The sequence below is a fragment of the Tursiops truncatus genome, chromosome X (assembly GCF_011762595.2).
Source record: "Tursiops truncatus isolate mTurTru1 chromosome X, mTurTru1.mat.Y, whole genome shotgun sequence".
Lineage (NCBI taxonomy): Eukaryota > Metazoa > Chordata > Mammalia > Artiodactyla > Delphinidae > Tursiops > Tursiops truncatus.
Genome location: NC_047055.1, coordinates 47,970,922 through 47,988,897, shown reverse-complemented (window position 1 = coordinate 47,988,897; position 17,976 = coordinate 47,970,922). Strand labels below are relative to the sequence as shown.

The 17,976-nt window shown below is 34.8% G+C and overlaps 1 protein-coding gene across 2 annotated transcripts in view; it reads left to right on the top strand.

Annotated features, from left to right (window-relative positions):
- Positions 1-17,976, top strand: part of DIAPH2 (diaphanous related formin 2) — an 890,878-nt gene that overhangs the window by 75,020 nt on the left and 797,882 nt on the right. For both annotated transcript variants that reach the window (XR_012329281.1, XM_073799281.1), the window contains exons 4-5: positions 4,047-4,151; positions 9,167-9,187. Coding sequence is in view for 1 of the 2 variants with exons in the window: in XM_073799281.1 (XP_073655382.1) it covers positions 4,047-4,151; positions 9,167-9,187 (126 nt within the window). In the remaining variant the exon portion in view is untranslated. The remainder of the gene's footprint in view (positions 1-4,046; positions 4,152-9,166; positions 9,188-17,976) is intronic.

Genomic DNA, 17,976 nt, shown 5'->3' with positions numbered 1-17,976 from the left:
TAATAGATGAAGAGGGTGCTGAAGTTGACAGCATTCTAGGCAGAGAGAACAGCATCATGAACAAAGTAATGGAAGTGTGTAACAGCATAGCGTATGTAGAAAAACTGCAAACAAGCTTGTATCATTCAAACCTAAGGGGTAAGATGAAAAGTGGTAAAAAAGAAAAAAAGGGTACAAATGAACTTATTTACAAAACATAAGTAGAGTCATGGATGTGGAAGACAGGCTTATGGTTGCCAGGGGATATGGGTGCAGGGAGGGATAAATTGGGAGATTGGGATTGACATATACACACTACTATATAGAAAATAGATAACTAATAAGAACCTGCTATATAGCACTGGGAACTCTACTCAATACTCTGTAATGGCCTATATGGGAAAAGAATCTTAAAAAAAAGAGTGCATATATGTATATGTGTAACTGCTTCACTTTGCTGTAAACCTGAGGCTAATACAATATTGTAAGTCAACTATACTCCAACAAAAATAAAACAAAAAAAAGAAGGGTCTAGGCCATTTACAGGAAAAAAAAGAAACGAGACCAGGAAAGTGATAATAACACTAATAGCTAGCATTCTTTGATGGCTAGTTAATATATACGAGGCTTGGGTTCCTGATCACAATTAATCTTGACATTCCTCTGAGGTCTGTATTCTCCATATTCCCCTTAATGTCCTGCCTGCCTCCATGACTCTAGTCTGATAGCATGATCTTAGCAGTGTGTGCCATTAAAAATTGGATTAGAGGTACATGGTAACATAGAAATGTCACTGGAAGGAGAGCAAACTCTCTACCTAGAGACTGCCAAAGGTGGCACTGTTAAGCCTGGCTGTGACGTGTACAAATACAATCTTGTCACCGTTCCAGAGTCGATTCTACTTGGGGATGCAGATTCATGCTAACTACATTTGCAGGAGACTATAATTTAACCAGAATGTTATGAGATGGTAGGGACATAGTCCATTATACATGAGCAGTATTTAGGGGGTTTTGATGGAAACAAACACAATATGAGTCAGCAGAATGATGTACTTGCCAATAAAGCCATAAAATCTGAAGCTGAATTAATAGAGGTATAGTATTTCAAGGTGAAGGACGTGGAAGTCCTTTCCTTCCTTCATCTGCCTATCAAAGGGGATAGGTATATATACACGAAATTTATAAGTATTGATTGTGAATTAATCATCATAGGAGTCACTGCAGTGGGTGCAACTATAGATCATGAGATCCTTGCTGTCACTGAAGTTACTATTCAATTGATGCAGTTTGATTACTTTTTATCCTTTGTTTTTTCCTTTGTTTTTTCCTTTGTATCCTTTGTTTTTTCCCCCACATTCTCACATACGAATCTTTAAAATAATTTTAGTATTTTTCTTTGTTGGCCTATTAGTTTACTTGATTAAAAAATAGTAATGGTTAGAATTACTAAGCAAGTAAAGGGATAAAAATACTGATTTCTTTTTCTGTTTTTAAAAAATTGAGGTACCATTCAGATGCAATAAAATTCACCCTATTAAAGTATACAGTTCAATGTGTTTTTTTCATATATTCAAATAGCTGTGTAACCATCACAACAATCACTTTCAGAACATTTTTATCACCCCCAAGAGAAACACCGTATATGTTGGCAGTCACACCCCAATTCTCCCATCCCCACCTTACCCTGCCCCTGACAACCTCTAATCCACTTTCTGTCTCTATAGATTTGCCTGTTCTGGATATTTAATATAAATGGGATCTTACAATATATGGCCTTTTGTGACTGGCTTCTTTCATTTAGCATAATGTGATTTCAAGGTTCATCCATGCCATAGCATGTATCAGTACTTCATTCCTCTTTGTGGCTGAATAATATTCAGTTGCATGGACATATGACATTTGTTTATCCATTCATCACTTGATGGACATTTGGATTGTTTCCACTCTGATGCTGCTGCTGCTATGAACATTCATGTACAAGTTTCTTTTTTTTTTTTTTTAAAGATTTTTTGATGTGGACCATTTTTAAAGTCTTTATTGAATTTGTTACAATATTTCTTCTGTTTTATGTTTTTTGTTTTTCTGGCCCTGAGGCATGTGGGATCTTAGCTCCCTGACCAGTACAGGGGTCAAACCTGTACTCCCTGCACTGGAAGGCAAAGTCTTAACCGCTGGACTGCCAGAGAAGTCCCCATGTACAAGTTTTTATGTGAACAGATGTTTTCATTTCTCTTGGGTATAAGCTGAGTCATGTGGTAACTCTAAGTATAACTTTTTGAGGAACTGCTAGACTGTTTTCCAAAGTGGCTGCATCATTTCACATTCTCACCAGAAGTGTGTGAGGGTTCCAATTTCTCCACATCCTCACCAACAATTGTTATTACCTTTCTTGTCATAGCCATCCTGGTGGGAGTGAAATGTTATCTCACTGTTTTTTTTTTTTTTTTTTTTTTTTTTTTGTGGTACGTGGGCCTCTCACTGTTGTGGCCTCTCACATTGCGGAGCACAGGCTCCGGACGCGCAGACTCAGCAGCCACGGCTCACGGGCCCAGCCGCTCCACGGCATGTGGGATCTTCCCGGACCGGGGCACGAACCGGTGTCCTCTGCCTCGGTAGGCGGACTCTCAACCACTGTGCCACCAGGGAAGCCCTCACTGTGATTTTGATTTGCATTTCCCTGATGAATAATGATGTTGAACATCATGTGCTTATTGGCCATTTGTATATCTTCTTTAGAGAAATGTCTATTCAAATCCTTTGTCCACTTGTATTTGGGTTATTTGTCTTTTTATTGTTGTCTTGTAAGGCTTCTTTTTATAATTTATATACAAGCCCCTTATCAGACATATGACTTGTAAACATTTTCACCCATTCTGTAGGTTGTCTTTTCATTTGATGTTACTTTTTGAAGCATAGTCCTTTCCAACTTGATTTTGTGACCCTTCAAGGGTGTCTTAATATAGCGGTCCCCAACCTTTTTGGCACCAGGGACTGGTTTAGTGAAAGACAATTTTTCCAAGGACAGGGAAGTGGGGGATGGTTCAGGCTGTAATGCGAGCGATGGGGAGCGGCAGATGAAGCTTTGCTCACCTACCGCTCACCTCCTACTGTGTGGCCCAGTTTCTAACAGGCCATGGCCTGGGGTTTGGGGGCCCCTGTCTTAATGTGTTGCAGGGGTTAACATGAGTTTCAAAATGAAGAAAAATAATTTGTCTAGTGAAAATGTTATACATGTGTGTGTATCACAATATAAAGGAAGATTTCCAACCAAATTAAAGCTTATTGAACCTCAAAACAATGTGTTGTCGTAACAATATTTTTCTCTACAGTGAGTAGTTTTTGTTATCCCTATACGGGTAACTATGTTTCTGATTTTCTTTTTTCCAAATTCAGCAACTTCTCATGAATCTTTCTTCAGTGACATATTGTAGCTATATATTTCCTATTAATTTACAAATCATATTTGCTCTTCTAGATAATAATGATCCTATGAGAACATATGCCAAATAGTAAAGTGTTTGTTTATCTGTTTATTTTTACTATCAGTGTAAATAAATAGCTTTGCTAAGGTATGATGTATATCTATACTATAAATTGCCAGTTTATTCTATGAAATAGTTAAAAGTTTTTTTTCTTTCTGCTCATTTATTGAGTAGGTAGTGATATGAACCATGATTATATGGTAAAGTTTATACAAGATTATGGTATATAGAGTGAAAAATAATAGTGAAGGAGCCAGAAAAATGACAGTTGTTGTTAGTCATAGCATGACTTACTATTTTAAGATAAAAAATATTAATTTCTTTTTCTTTTTTTAAAATTTATTTTATTGAGGTCTAGTTGATTTATAATGGTGTGTTAATTTGTGCTGCACAACAAAGTGATTCAGTCATACATATATATATATTCTTTTTCATATTCTTTTCCATTATGGTTTATTATAGGATATTGAGTATAGTTCCCTGTGCTATATGGTAGGACCTTGTTGTTTAATATTTACTAATCACTTTTGAAACTCGTAAGCAGAAATTTGCTAATGCTCACAATAAATGTTCTTTTTAACAGGAGGACATGAACCTTAATGAAGAACGAAAAGCTCCTTTACGAAACAAAGATTTTACCACCAAGCGTGAGATGGTCGTCCAGTATATTTCTGCTACTGCCAAATCTGTAAGTAGTGAGAATCTCCTGGCACCCACATAATGAGGTTAGCGTTATCTGCTTAAAAAGAAACAAATCTTGGCTCTCCAAGTTCTTGCCTCAATGTACTTATATAGACTTCATAAAAGAAGCATATACATGTACTTTAATACATTTTGTATATATTTCAAAACTGTTCTTAATTAGAGAGACTTCCATTCTTATAAACAAGACAGACTAAGGATAGAGGGCTCTGAGTTAATCCAGTAAGTTTTGGGGCTGAGTTTTTGTGCACTTACTAACAAATGACAGCAGTTTGCAGGTATTCCACTTAATACACAGTTTGTTACATGAACATTTCAGATTTTGAGGGAGAAGATACAAACATAGCCTAGTCACAAGATTTAACTAAGTTTACATTAAAGCTATATGTCCGGTATCTGCTTGCATGAAATTTTTAGCAATGCTTTTAATAAGCAGTTTTGGTTTTTTTCATTATTTTCTGTGATGCTAACTATGTAAACTACCTCATAATTGTTATTATACAGCTAAATTTAACATAAAGAAGGGTTTTTAATAGGAGCTTTAATGAAATCTGTGCGAGTCTCAAAAGACTTGAAAGTAGGGTTCATTGAAAAGACTTGTCTTCAGCAGGAAAATCTTTGTGTTTTAATGGAATGTGTTGCCTTGTTCATTTCCTAAGGTGCTTCCAAAAATAGTCTTCAGGTTTGATTTATTTTTGTAAGAAAAAATGTATTTTTTGAAATGGTGAAATATATCTTTTACATTTCTGTAAAGAAGAAGCTTTTCACATTTAGAATTCATAACATCACTATATTTGTTATATATTATATACATGTGTGTATGTATGTATGTATCACACAGTGATTTTATGTTTGTGTAATATGTATATCACACACAAACACATTTACATTTAAGACATACATATTTTAAATGTAAAAACTTGACCAGTGAATAAAATAGCTCTTCAGTGGAAAAATATGTTCTAAAGTTATTTGGCTATCCTATTAATGCTATTTCAGTACAGTAATTGCAGTGGCAATTACTGATGCATTTTGCCCTGAATTCTACAATTGTATTGATTCCATATTGTACTTCAAGCAAGCTAAATCTGAATGCTGAACTATTTAAACATAACGCATTGCAGCTCTGCCAGAGCAGAGCGACAGCATGTTTTTTAATTTGCTTCTGGTATCCAAGGGCAGAAATATGTTTCAAGTGATAAGTGAAATTTGCCATGAGCATCGTTTTCAATAGAATTAGGTGAGGCATAGGTTTTGCTTTGAAATTCTGATGAATCTCCTCATTTTTGTAGTCAGCTTATTGTTCACAGTAAAATGCTTTAGGAAGTGCAGGGTGTACATTCAATGTTATTTTTCAAATACCTAAAGGCAAATACACTAGTAAATCTATATAGCTAAATCTGAGTGCAAAGTACAGATAATAATACATGAATAATTATGTGGTGTTTTTAATGGTAAGATTTTGTTAGTGTTTCTGGCTCATTTGTTGTTTTTGTTTGTGTAAGTGGGACTGAATATAATCAAGATTGTATGAAGCTCTTACTCCTTAACCTTTTGATATTGACTCTATCTCTATGTAGATCTTGTTTTCACTTATCCTATTGTTTCCTCTTCAACTGACCAGAGAGATGCACACTTTTAATTTATAGACTCATTTTTAAGATTAAAATGCTAAACTTTGGGTAAACATTGGATGAGCTCTCTACAATTGCTTTATTTGAAACATGGAAATTGAATGTTTCTCAAAAGACATGAAAATACTATATTTAAGGTGTTAGGCTCAAAATCAGTACTATAACTATTTAGTATGTGATCCTTATTTGCTTCCTTTAGCACACGTAGGAGCACCTGATGTGTGTACAGAACTTTCATTAGAGCTCTAAGGTTATACATTTTATTTGCAAATATTTTTCATGGACCAAATATTATGATGAAAGAAAGCCTGTTGATAAGCATGCTTTAAAGCTTTCTCACTTTGGGGAGACATTCATTAGTGCTGTGTTTTCTGTGGCGAAAACAAAGGAAATTGCATATGTGATTTCCTTTTGAAGGTGATAGGGATGCCATTCAGTGACAAACCATCCTCTCATCTTTTGACCTCTTCGTGATCATGACAATAACATTTGCATAAATTATAACCTAACCTATGCCCATTTACCTATGTGTAACCAAGGTTTCCATCCTGCTGTTTTTTATTAGGCTTTAGATATGCTTTGCTTGTCATACCTTTTTATGCTTACTTTTTCATTATATTGATATACTGATTAAAAATGTTTCCACTTTTAAAGTAGATATGATTGTAACCACTTCTTTATGAAAATGCTTTACAAGTAGCCAAAACTTTCATCTTGAAGTAAAAGCAAAGTTAAGGACTACAGTCCATGGTGGAAAAATGTCTTGTAGTCATATGTAAAATGTGTGAAAATTACAGTTAAATTTAAACATAAATTGTACATTTCCACCTTTAACACCTGTATTAGTCATTTTGTGTGGAATTGAAAAACAAATAAAATATGAGCTCAGTAAGAGACGTGGGTCATTCTCCTGGGTTTGTGGGTAAGGACCGTAAAGCAACATGAAACTAATACACAGGTTTGGGCTCAAAACCTGTTTCTAAAGCAAAGGAGAGTCTTTTATTGTGTAATTGACTATGCCAAAATTAGCCTGAAATAAGAGAATATAAAGGAAATTGAAAGATAATGATGAAAACTATTGCTTAGTTTTTTTCCTTTTCAAGTTCCTTAGTAGAGAATGTCAAGTTGTGTGAATGCGAAGGAAAAAGTAGCTTGAGTAACTCTGTCAGTGATGAGTGGACTTTAAGGGAGTGGAAAAGAGCCTCTTCTCTGCTGGAGCTGTACTCATTTGCTCATTGTAGCAAGTGCGGTTATGGACCTGATCTAGGGTAGTTAGTATGTGTAGATAATTTGGCCACAGATAATCTGGAAGAGCCTTTGTTTTCAAAACACCAACATATGTTTTCAGAAATGGAAAACCAAGCTTTGTTAATATTGCAACATTGTCATATCAATTCATAATCCTGAGAGGCACAAGAAATCAGTGACTTAGAGGGAATGTTGCATGTTATTTTTTGACAGCCTATAATTTTTCCTATATATGAGGAAAAATTAGTCACTGAAATCCTAACATTAGTTTGCCAGATGTCAATGTCCTTATGAGAATATTAAGAAACTAGTTTATTTCTAACTTAAATAGCAATTTTTGAAGTTGAGATTTAAAAATATGTAAAATTATATTTTCATGAAGATACATTGAAAGGTATCATTGATTTAAAAAACTCTCAATAGGAAATAATTCAAAATAGTGATACCAAATACATCTCTAAATTTTTTTAGATTGACCCATATAATAAGCATTTGAGAGCTGTAGTATATCTACTTGTATGTGCGTATACATATATTAATGGTTTTGCCTTTGCCATTATCAGATATTTTCTTTCTCAGATCTTTTCGAGGCATCACCTAGATACGGTGAAACAATTGAACCCAAACATGACCAAACCAGTTTCTTTTAGCTTTCCTTGTCTCATCTAATCTCTTTGCTGTATGTGCTTTAGCTAAATGCAATCATTTTGCAATTGGAATGAATCATTAAATGGGCCGTATTCTGGTCGTTTCACCGAGTATAGACCTGCCTTAATTGTTAAGAAGGCTTGCATTCATTTTTTTAGCTTCATGTCTGTGCTAAATAAACAAGAGACAAATAAGATCTCTGTCTTTTTGGTGGGAGGAAATAATTTAGGTCAGTAGCATATCTTTCAATTCAGAAGGTGGTTAATGGCACCACAGAAGCTTTTATTCAACTAAATAATCACTGCCTGTAAATAGTCTGTTGAATGAATATTTAAGAAAGCTACTTCTCTATTTGGAGATTCATGGATTCCTCTGAAATAATTTATTGGGAAACTGTCATTATCTTTTTGTATCTTGCAGTATCCTGTTAAACTTAGAATTCTTATTGGGATTTCAATTATATTTGATTTTTATTTTTAAAGTACTAGCTGAAAAACAGCACATAGTGATAATAAAACTGCTATCAGATTAATGGTTTTCAATTGTGGATTAGGTCTTTTTTGAACATTGCTTGATATTCAAGTGTAGGAAACTGATAACAATGATTTGGATTGGATTTTAGTATAAAATTATGTTTTAGGACTATGATTTTACTTCTTGCTTTCTTAAACACAAATTCTCAGAAATTCTCTTTTCTCTTAACCGTTAGAAAAGCTCAGTCGAGGTTGTAATTTTTGAACTGTTTCCTCCTTATGAATAACTATGTTTAAATACAAACTACTTCTTTGTCTTTGCATTATATACAAAACTGTGCTCTTATAATAGAAATTCTAGGATGATCTAGAAAACTAGAATCATAAGCAATCTATCTGCTTTGTAATTTTCAAGTATAATATAAAACAATATTTTAAACCTTAAATTCATAACAATATAAAATATTCCAGTTTTCAACCTAAAGTTTATTTATTAACTTAATGCATGACTTTAAATGCAACATTTATATTCTAAAATACATAATTTCAACCTTAATAGTATACCTGTTAAAATAAGGAAAGAGAAAAAAGCAATATTTGGAAAAAATTCGATTTTCTTGTGATAATTTTTTTGAGGGGTTGTGGGCTGATAAAATATCTGATGCCCGATTATACTTAATCTTGCATTACTTGATGTTTACACTGCACTAGCTGAGAAGCCCATTACAGAAAATTAAAAAAAAAATCCTTAAGTTGTAATAATCTTTTATGTGGGAATCTTTATTCTGCAGACTTTACACATTTTTGAAATATGGTAGAAATCAATACTGATTTACTTGTGTTAGCCTCTAGATCTAAAGTATTAAAAGTATACATGGGGGTAGCTATTTACTAATTTACTAAACACTTAACTTCTGTGAAAAGCTTCTGATTACTAATACTGTTGCTGTTTGTTTTTTTTTACACCATAACCACTCTCCGTTGACCACTGCATGCAGATAGTTGGAAGTAAAGTTATGGTGAGTACAAAAGATGTGTTTTACCCTTAGTAGTGAATTTGTGCTTTTGGGGATTGAGTGATTTTTGCTTATAGTATTTTATATGTTGGGCTCTTCTTTTGGTGTATATTTTACCAAAACAGTGAGGTGAATATTAAGATCAGGTGAATAGAATTTAGCTATGGTAAGTATTTTTCCTGTGGCTTTGGGAAATGCTTTAGAAGTAGAATATGCTTGTATATTCTGTCTTAGAAAGTTTTACTTCTTTTTAAAATTTTTTTCTTTTTTTTTCGTAATTGTGCCCGTGTCAGTCTTTATGATTCTGATAAAACTGTGTGTTTTACCTCAGTTTTTCAGGATGGCAGGCAGAGACTCATAAAAGGTTGGTTTATGCTAACAGGAATTCTTATTGAAGTATCTGACTTTGACTTTAGTATCCCTAAGCACATAGTGTAACGAGAGCAACCTTTGATGTTCAGTCAGGAGACCTGCGTGCTTGTCTTTGTTGGGTGCCACTCATCAGCTCTGTGACTTTGGGCAAGTCATGTAGTTTCTCTGAGGTTCAGTTATTAAGTGGATAAATTGAAGTGATTGGCTTGCATTATCTTTTAAGGTTCTTTCTGTTGCTGTCTTCTAAAGGTTCTTTTACTACAGACACTGCATTTCAGTGCCACAATTACATGATACACTATTATACCAATACACCAAAAGTGGCCTGTATTGTGATTAAGAGCTATTTGTAATTACCTTGCCTTCATGATTAAGCAGTCTGCATTTCAAAAACAGGCCAGGAAACATCTTTAGCATCATCAGGTACCGTGGTATCTAGAATAGTAAATATATTTACATTTGTTTTGCTTTTAAAAATTGAAGTCCTCTTTTTTTTTCTTTTTGAATTCACGTGACATTTAAGGGAAAACAAAGCCATTCATCTTTTGGGATGATTTCAAAAATCAACAAATATTTCTTCAGTGCTTATTATGTGCCAAGAACTGTGCTAGGCACACTGATGACTGGCAAATAAGAATGAGATAAGACCTTATAGTTTCAATAATATATGTTGAAATAATCAAACCTTAAATTGTGCCGGCTGATTGTAAGTGTAATAGGAATACATGAGCAGGAGAGAGAAGTAGGGTTAGAGTAATTAGAGAAAACTCCATGCACATTTCTAGACTTTCAGGATCTGGTGGCTGGGATTTGACTGGGGAGGAGAGATGATAGAGAAGCTCGCAGATTGTGGAAGTAATATTGAATGCAAAGGCTTGGAGAAAGAACCAAACTGTGTTTGGGAGGGGGTGGAGGGAGAAGAGGGAAATGAGAGATGAGGTTGACTTTGTTGGAACAAAGAACAAAAAAGTAAATTGGAAAGATTCAAAAATCAAGTTGAAGGAGGATCTTGAAGTCTGGGTAGAAGATTAGAAATTAGTTGGAGCAAGCAAGTGACATGAGGGAAGCAGGGTTTAAGAAAAATAAATTTGATAGTAGTAGGTAGGCTGGATCAGGCTAGTGGTTCCCAAAGTTGAAAGTATCAAAATGCAGGTTTTGCCCTTCATGGGGTCTGGGATAGGGCCAAGAACTCTGCCTTTTTATCAAGCACCACAGGAGATTCTGATAAGGTAGGCTCAAGAGCTGACTTTGAGAAATACTGGATTAGGATAGAGAGATTTGTTTGGGGTGCTACCTAGGAGACATGTGTGAGTCAGTGAGGACCTGCATTAAACTGGAGGCTTAAGTGTATAAGGGTGGGGTTAAATAACAGAGTTTGGGGCAATGAAGGAATCTGGAGCTCATTTTAATGTGGGCCAGAGCCAGCCTATATTTCTGGTCTTGGTACCATAAGCAATCCAATGGCCTATGCCAGAAGCTACTGAAAGATTACTGATTTCTCCACATCCAGTTACCAAGTTCTTTCTCCTAAATAACTCTCAGCTCTCTCCCCTAATCTCAGACCCATGATTTAACACACCTGTGGCTGCCCCAGTCTCCTCAATACTCTCCTAGTCTTGGCTCTCACACCCCACCCACACATGCTCTACATGGTTACAAGAGATGCTGCTGCTACCCCATCAAAACTTTCAAATGGCTCCCTATTCCTTTTGTGATCTTATCCCCGCTTCCTTTTCTAATTTCACCTCCAGCTGCATTCTTACATGTGCCTGTCCTCTGTCTGTACAGGAACACTTGGCAATTCCTTAACATCCTATTCTTTAATCCCTCTAAATCAAGCACAGTCTGCTTCTTTGAGCCAGAATGCCCTTTTCTTCTTGAGTGTGCCCAGCAAGCTCCTAAATATCCATCAAAATTAAGCTTCATGTCAGTCTTTGAAGGAAAAGCCATCTTAGATAACACCTTCCTTTCCATAGCACCGTGTATATAGCTCAATTGTAATATTTAGCACATTTTATTATGATAAATTATATGTTTTTCTTCCCCAATGAACATAGCTGGTGCCCTCAAAATACTAGGTCTAATGGGGAAGGTAGACAGGAAAACAGAATATAAGATAGGGCCTGAAGATGTAATATAGGAAAGGTTGCAAAGTGGCTGCTTATGGTTTAGCGAACAGTTTCATCTTGTCTGAGAGTGTTTTGAAAGACACTATGAGAAAGATGTTACGATTGATCTACAATAGAAATGATTTCATACCCGTTGTTTTATCTGTGAGCTGCTTCTTACGTTGGAGTTTACAAATCCTGCAATAAGGGGGGGATACTCTAGGGATCGACCAGCTTCTAGAGGAAGTGATGAGGGGATTAATTCTAGAGTTTAGGTGGGAAGGGTGCCTTCAGGAGGAAGGTTTTTTGTTGTTTGTTGAGACTAGAGAGAGGAGTGAAGAAAAATATTTAAAATCACCAGTTGAAAGTCAGGTACAAAAGGGCTTATTTTTCGTGGTCTCACTAATCTACAAAAGATGGGAAGTGTTTGTTGATAAAATGGACAGGTAAGAATTTCATAAGAAGTGTTCAACAGAGAAGAAATCCTAGAATAGCCACTTTAAGTATTCTGGTTGCCTAAAGACTACATATGTTGGTCAAAAAATGAGTGATGTAGAAGTCAGACTGAAACTGGAAAGATGGAATATGTAATGAACCAGGTCTTCATGACCCTGTCTTCCTTTTATCTCTCCAGTGTTGATTAGAAGCAGAATTGGAGGCATTTGAGGTCCTCCTGATGTCAGACTACCATTAGCCTTAGTTTTCACTATTCTCTTTCAGAAATTTACTTTACAAATCAGGCTGTTACCTGAACATAACCATCCACTCAGCCTCAAGCAGTCTTGCTTCTGACTTGGCTCATTGGATCATTTTTTTTTTTTGCTTCGAATATTTTCCTTCCTGTGTCAACATTCTCCCCATCCTCAGCTCTTCCATGAAGTCTATCCCGATGACCTTCCCCCCCATTCCCCCACCTCCTGATTTCCTCCTAATAATTTCCCTGAACTTCTATAGCACTTTATTTTTAACTTTCTTTTGGAATCACTTTCTACTCTATTTTATAGTTTCTATTACATTATATGTTCTTTAAGGGCCTTTTTTATAATACACCTATATTACTTTAGTTTATAATAATGTATGTCCTTGAATAATACTTTCTGTTACCGTGCAGGTCTGTCTTTTTATGTCCACAATATAGACCCTATGAAGGGATACAAATTTTAGTAGAGGTCATGGATTCAGAGGCAAATAGACCTGAGCTCAGATTCCAACTCTGCTACGTACTAACTGTGTGACCTTAAATAATTTACTTAATGTCTCTGAACCTCAGTCTCCCTATTAACACAATGAGGATAATAATACTCAATTCAGGATGGTTTTGAAGTTTATTGTTTATATTTAATATATTTATTATATTAAGAACCTTGCAAATAGCAGGTCTAAATTACATTTTTTGGTTAAATGTATTAAATTTTACGAAATGCTTGGTATAACAGACATAAAACATGAAGATAACATGGTAAAACAAGATGAGACTTTGAGCTGCCTCTTTTTTTTTTTTTTGCTAAGTATTCAAGATGTGTGCTATTTAATAGAGTGATTTATTCTGGGTCAAGAATGGTGGGAAGGATTTGGCTGGATGGAAGAAAGAATGTTTTGCCTGTTTATTGGAAGCTATGTGTTATGTGGTATAGATTATTGCTGGGCTTTGAAAAAAAATAAAAATTCATATATGGTCTCAAGATAATATTGACAAGGTTATTTTAAAGATTTAATAAGATAGTTGAAGATTTGTTATAGATGCTATCTAAGAAAGGATAGAATATCTTCTTATCAATATCTTAAAATAGCAAAAGAGAACTTAGAGTGGGATAGAGATAGAAAGAACTGAATGACTTTTTCAATGGCTTCTAGTTATAGGTAAGTGTAAACTTTTTGAAAGAAAATAAATTGTTTTTATTATTTAGTAACGCATTGCATGAAACAGGTTTAGGAATCAGCTAAAATGACTAATTTGATTTCACTGCAAACCAGAAATAATGTATCCACAGGAGGAAGAAGAACCATTCTTCTGTGGGAAAAAAGGGTAAAAATTGACATGATTACATATGATAATTGGAAAATAGAATTATAATGACCAGACCTAACAATGTTAAATATAAAGTAACTTAATGACAGAAATAATTGAGCGCCTAGGGCAAGCAGTAGGGTGTCTTTTGGGATAGTGTTTATTTTGGCATCATAAAGACCTGAACTTAAATCCTGATTCAGCACTCATTCATTCCCTAGATCTGGTTAATCTCTCTAGCCACAGATTCTTTTCATTTTTGGTTAAAAAGTTACTGCCCACCTATTATGTGCCAGACACTATTCTAGGTGCTTGGGTGATGAACCATTACAGATAAATTCCTCATGGAGCTTATATTTCTACTTGGGGAGGCAGACAATAAGACGCATATCAAATATAACGGCAGGTAGTGGTAAGAGCTATAAAGGGAAAAAAGCAAGATGAGAAAGCCGAGTGTGATCAGGGTTGTGCTGTTTTAGATAGGTGAGCTCTCTGAGCAAATGACATTTGAACAGAGACATGAGTGAAACTGGGGAGAGCCAATGCAAATATCTAGGGAAGAGCTTTACAGGCAGAGAGAGTATCAAGTGCCCTGCCTTTGAGGCAGGAGTGTGCCTTGAGTATTTGAAGAATTGCAAAGAGGCCACTGTGGATGGAGTGGAGTGAACCAAGGGGAAGTACGGGGGTGTTTTTGTTAAGGTGACTAAAAACATAGGTTAAGTATATCAGGGGGTTGTAAATGTGGAAAGGTAGGTTAAGGTCATTTTAGGAGGGATATGCCAAGGAGATGGTACTTTAATAGTCAGTGAGGAATCAAGGTTTTGAGCAATGGAATGACAAAATCTGAGTTACATTTGGGGAAGATTAATGGAGCAGTGGAAATTGGAGAGGTTAGAGACTGGGGCAGGGAGATCAAGCTGGGGGTTGTTGCTGTACTTGAAGTAATAAGACCCTGGAATGGAGACTGGTTAGTAAGAACTAAATGGAGGTGATAGATGAGAGAGAGAGATTGCAGAAGTAGAATATATCAGCCTCAGCAAATGATGAAAAAGGGCAGAGGAGATGTGTGACTCAATAATGAGTGAATTTGCAAGCATGGGTGACTGAAGTGATGGTGACTTGAGCCTTCATGGAGAAGTCAGGAGCAAGACTACGTTTGGAGTAAAACAGGATGAGTTCAGTTTAGACATGTTAATCAAGGAGAAATTAGTAAAATCACAGAAATAAGAATAAAGTTATTGCCACGCAAGACCATTTCTTCAGCACTCGTAGCATAGAGTAAAATTTTTATAATTAGGTTTTCTGTTTCAAACACCTACTTTAACTATTGTAAATATATTCTCTGCACATGCTGCTGAACATATGTTGTTTATCATTCTAATAACACTTACCTGTTTATAAACCACAGCCTCATTTCCTGTACTAGGCAATGAAGGTCATGTGTGTTTCTTGTTGACTCAGTGGACCTGGATAGAAAAGAGCTAATCATTTTGGTGGCCTGTAGTATTGCTTACTAGACAAGCCATTTTATGTAATTAGGATGTCACATTTGTACGTTTTGCAGTGTTTCTAAATAATCTGAGTCAAAAGGACAGCCCCATCATAGGTGAAGGGTAGGTACACATGTATGTTTCTTTGTCCTAATTGGAGCATGGCAATTTTGGGCACGATTGAGTGAATATTATAGGAACTTTTTCTCAAAATAGAGCCAAATGAATTTGTTTCCCTAGGCTGTTGAAGAAGTTCATGCTGAAAGAAGGTTCCTGTTAACAGTAAACTTATAGCCAGGCTCAAAGTAATAAATTCAAAATGCTATTGATGTGTTTCTTACTACAAGCGACCTACTAATTATAATAGCCATAAAATACCACTAAGCGTGGCAGTATGTATTTGTGGGCTGTTAAGCTGCTATTGCATTATTAAATTGAAGTTTTATTAGTTTACTGATCTAATAGTATCATCATGATTACTTCGTGTAACGTTACACTTGTGTCAGACCAATTATTTGAATATATCCTGTGAAAAAAAGATCAAATCTTACTTTGCTGTTTCTTTTTTTAAAAAATAATTGTATGGTCCAGAAGGGGGAGACAAAACATTGATTATTGGAGTTTGAAGTAGCTGCTTCTTGATAAAACATGGCTTTTTTGTATGCCAATTTGATTGTTTTTTGTTCCTCTTTCTCTTGTTATAGATTTAGAAATTGTAGGATAGTTGCTACTGCAAAATATTTAGTTTTATGGTGGTGACAATTTTGTTAAAAATCTAAATTCAATCAGAATAAAAATAATCAGTGCAATTATTTTTAACTAGTATATATAAAGTAGAAAAGCTCATTTGGTGATCAGGTGAAAATAAGACCTAAGACTGTTTAATGAGGGTATATTTTATAAGTGATCTTTTAAAAATAGCACAAGCAATATTAAAATTCCACTTTTGGTCTTTTCTAATTTCACATTCATTATGTGCAATGAGTAGCTTCCTTCCCATTTCCTTATGTTTTGATACTGCAAGCTGGCTTGTGTATTATACTTGTTTTGGATAGGAATATCTGCATATGTTTTGAAAGGTTTTGTTATTTAAACCTCCATTCATTTTTAGAACAATTTCTTATCAGTCCCTTCCCTTCCAGTCATAAATTACATTATTTCATCATGCCAGATTAAATTCATTGTTTAAGGAATGCTAAGATAATGTCGATTATAAAATATTAGCAAGTCATCTTACCTTGGGCATTTGGAAACATCGAAAAGACAGTATGAATATTGACTTTCGTTTAGACATATATTTTGTAAATTGATGCATTAATATTTATGAGTATGGAGTAGTTATGTTTTATAGTGTGTCCTGATATTAGAAACAAAAAGATATCCTTTTCATGTAGGATTCTGCACTGCAAGTTTATTTTCTGTGTATTTTGCTTGTGATCACGTTTAAAATTTCAATTGAGCTTCTTTCTCTGTGTATATCATCAGGTAAAAAGAATACATTTAAAATCTGATGCTTGGTATAAGACATTTAACACTCGTGTAGTTATTATTTCATATTTTTTTAAATTTTTATTTATTTTTTATTTTATTTTATTTTTCATTTATGGCAACAGTTTTTTAAATTTATTATTTAATTTTTTTTTCAATTATGGCAACAATTTTGATCAGCCATAGAACATGAGATAATTACATGAGAAGTGTTTTTTAATGTTTGTTTTGGTTGTTAAATAGTATGGTCTCTATACCACATATCCTTTAAAAGCTCTGTGTAAAATTTACTGTTACCATTATAAAACAAGTGGCATGACACAGGGATATTTCTTACGAGACAATGCTTTCTTGATCCAGGTAGTGTTGTCAGCAGGGGAAAAATTAGACACTCTAAGATGATGATCAATATTAAAGAGTTACCTTAACTTACTGTATATCAAATTTTGGCCTTTTTCTCACATGTCTGATTCAATTTCCCATTTCAGTTAATCAGATTTCATGTTCTTGCTTATCTGTTAGGAAAAGACTGGTTGAATCATAATTAGCTCCTTTGAATGGGATAAGGGCAGAATAAGATCATCTTAAAAATGCCACCTTAGATTTATAAAGTGCTTTAGAGTTTTTAAAGCCCTTTCACACATTTTCTCATTTGAGCTACATACTATATGTATTTCTGTAGGTCTGTGCATCATTTTTTCAGGAAGACATTGCCTCCATCTCCAGATTCCTGGGGTCTGGCCATTTTCCATGGAGTTTTTTTGAGTGGTATATACTGTCCAGGGTATTTTGTCGGTGGTCAACAGATATTCATAACGTGAATTAGTATCCAGTTTATATGCTTGTATGAAATGCTTTTTGAGCCTAATGCTTTGTGGGCCTGCATCGCTAAATAATGGTCATGTGACTAGTAACATTTAAGGTAATTTTTTTTTACGGTGGTCACCATAATTCAGATACTGGATTACTGCATTCATTGCATGTGCTATTCTAGTTGAGACCACAATTGCCTATCAAAACAATATTGAAAACAAAAATGAATTTTAAGAGCGTCAATCAAAGGTACAAAAAACTTTCCAAGCTCATTTTTTATGCTGATCTGTTTGTAAATTTTTACTAACCTGTCATGGTTCCTTTCTTCAATGAATTTGTGATCTAAGGAGAACATAATTGCTCATGCAGTGTAATTCTTGTGCTTTGAGTGTAGTAACTACTTTGTATACTTTAGGTGAGTCATTTATTTTCATTGATGATGATGCTTTTTTGGCAGAGTGGTTTGCATCCAGAGAGCTGTTTTACAAAGTGTGATTGGCACCCGTATACTAG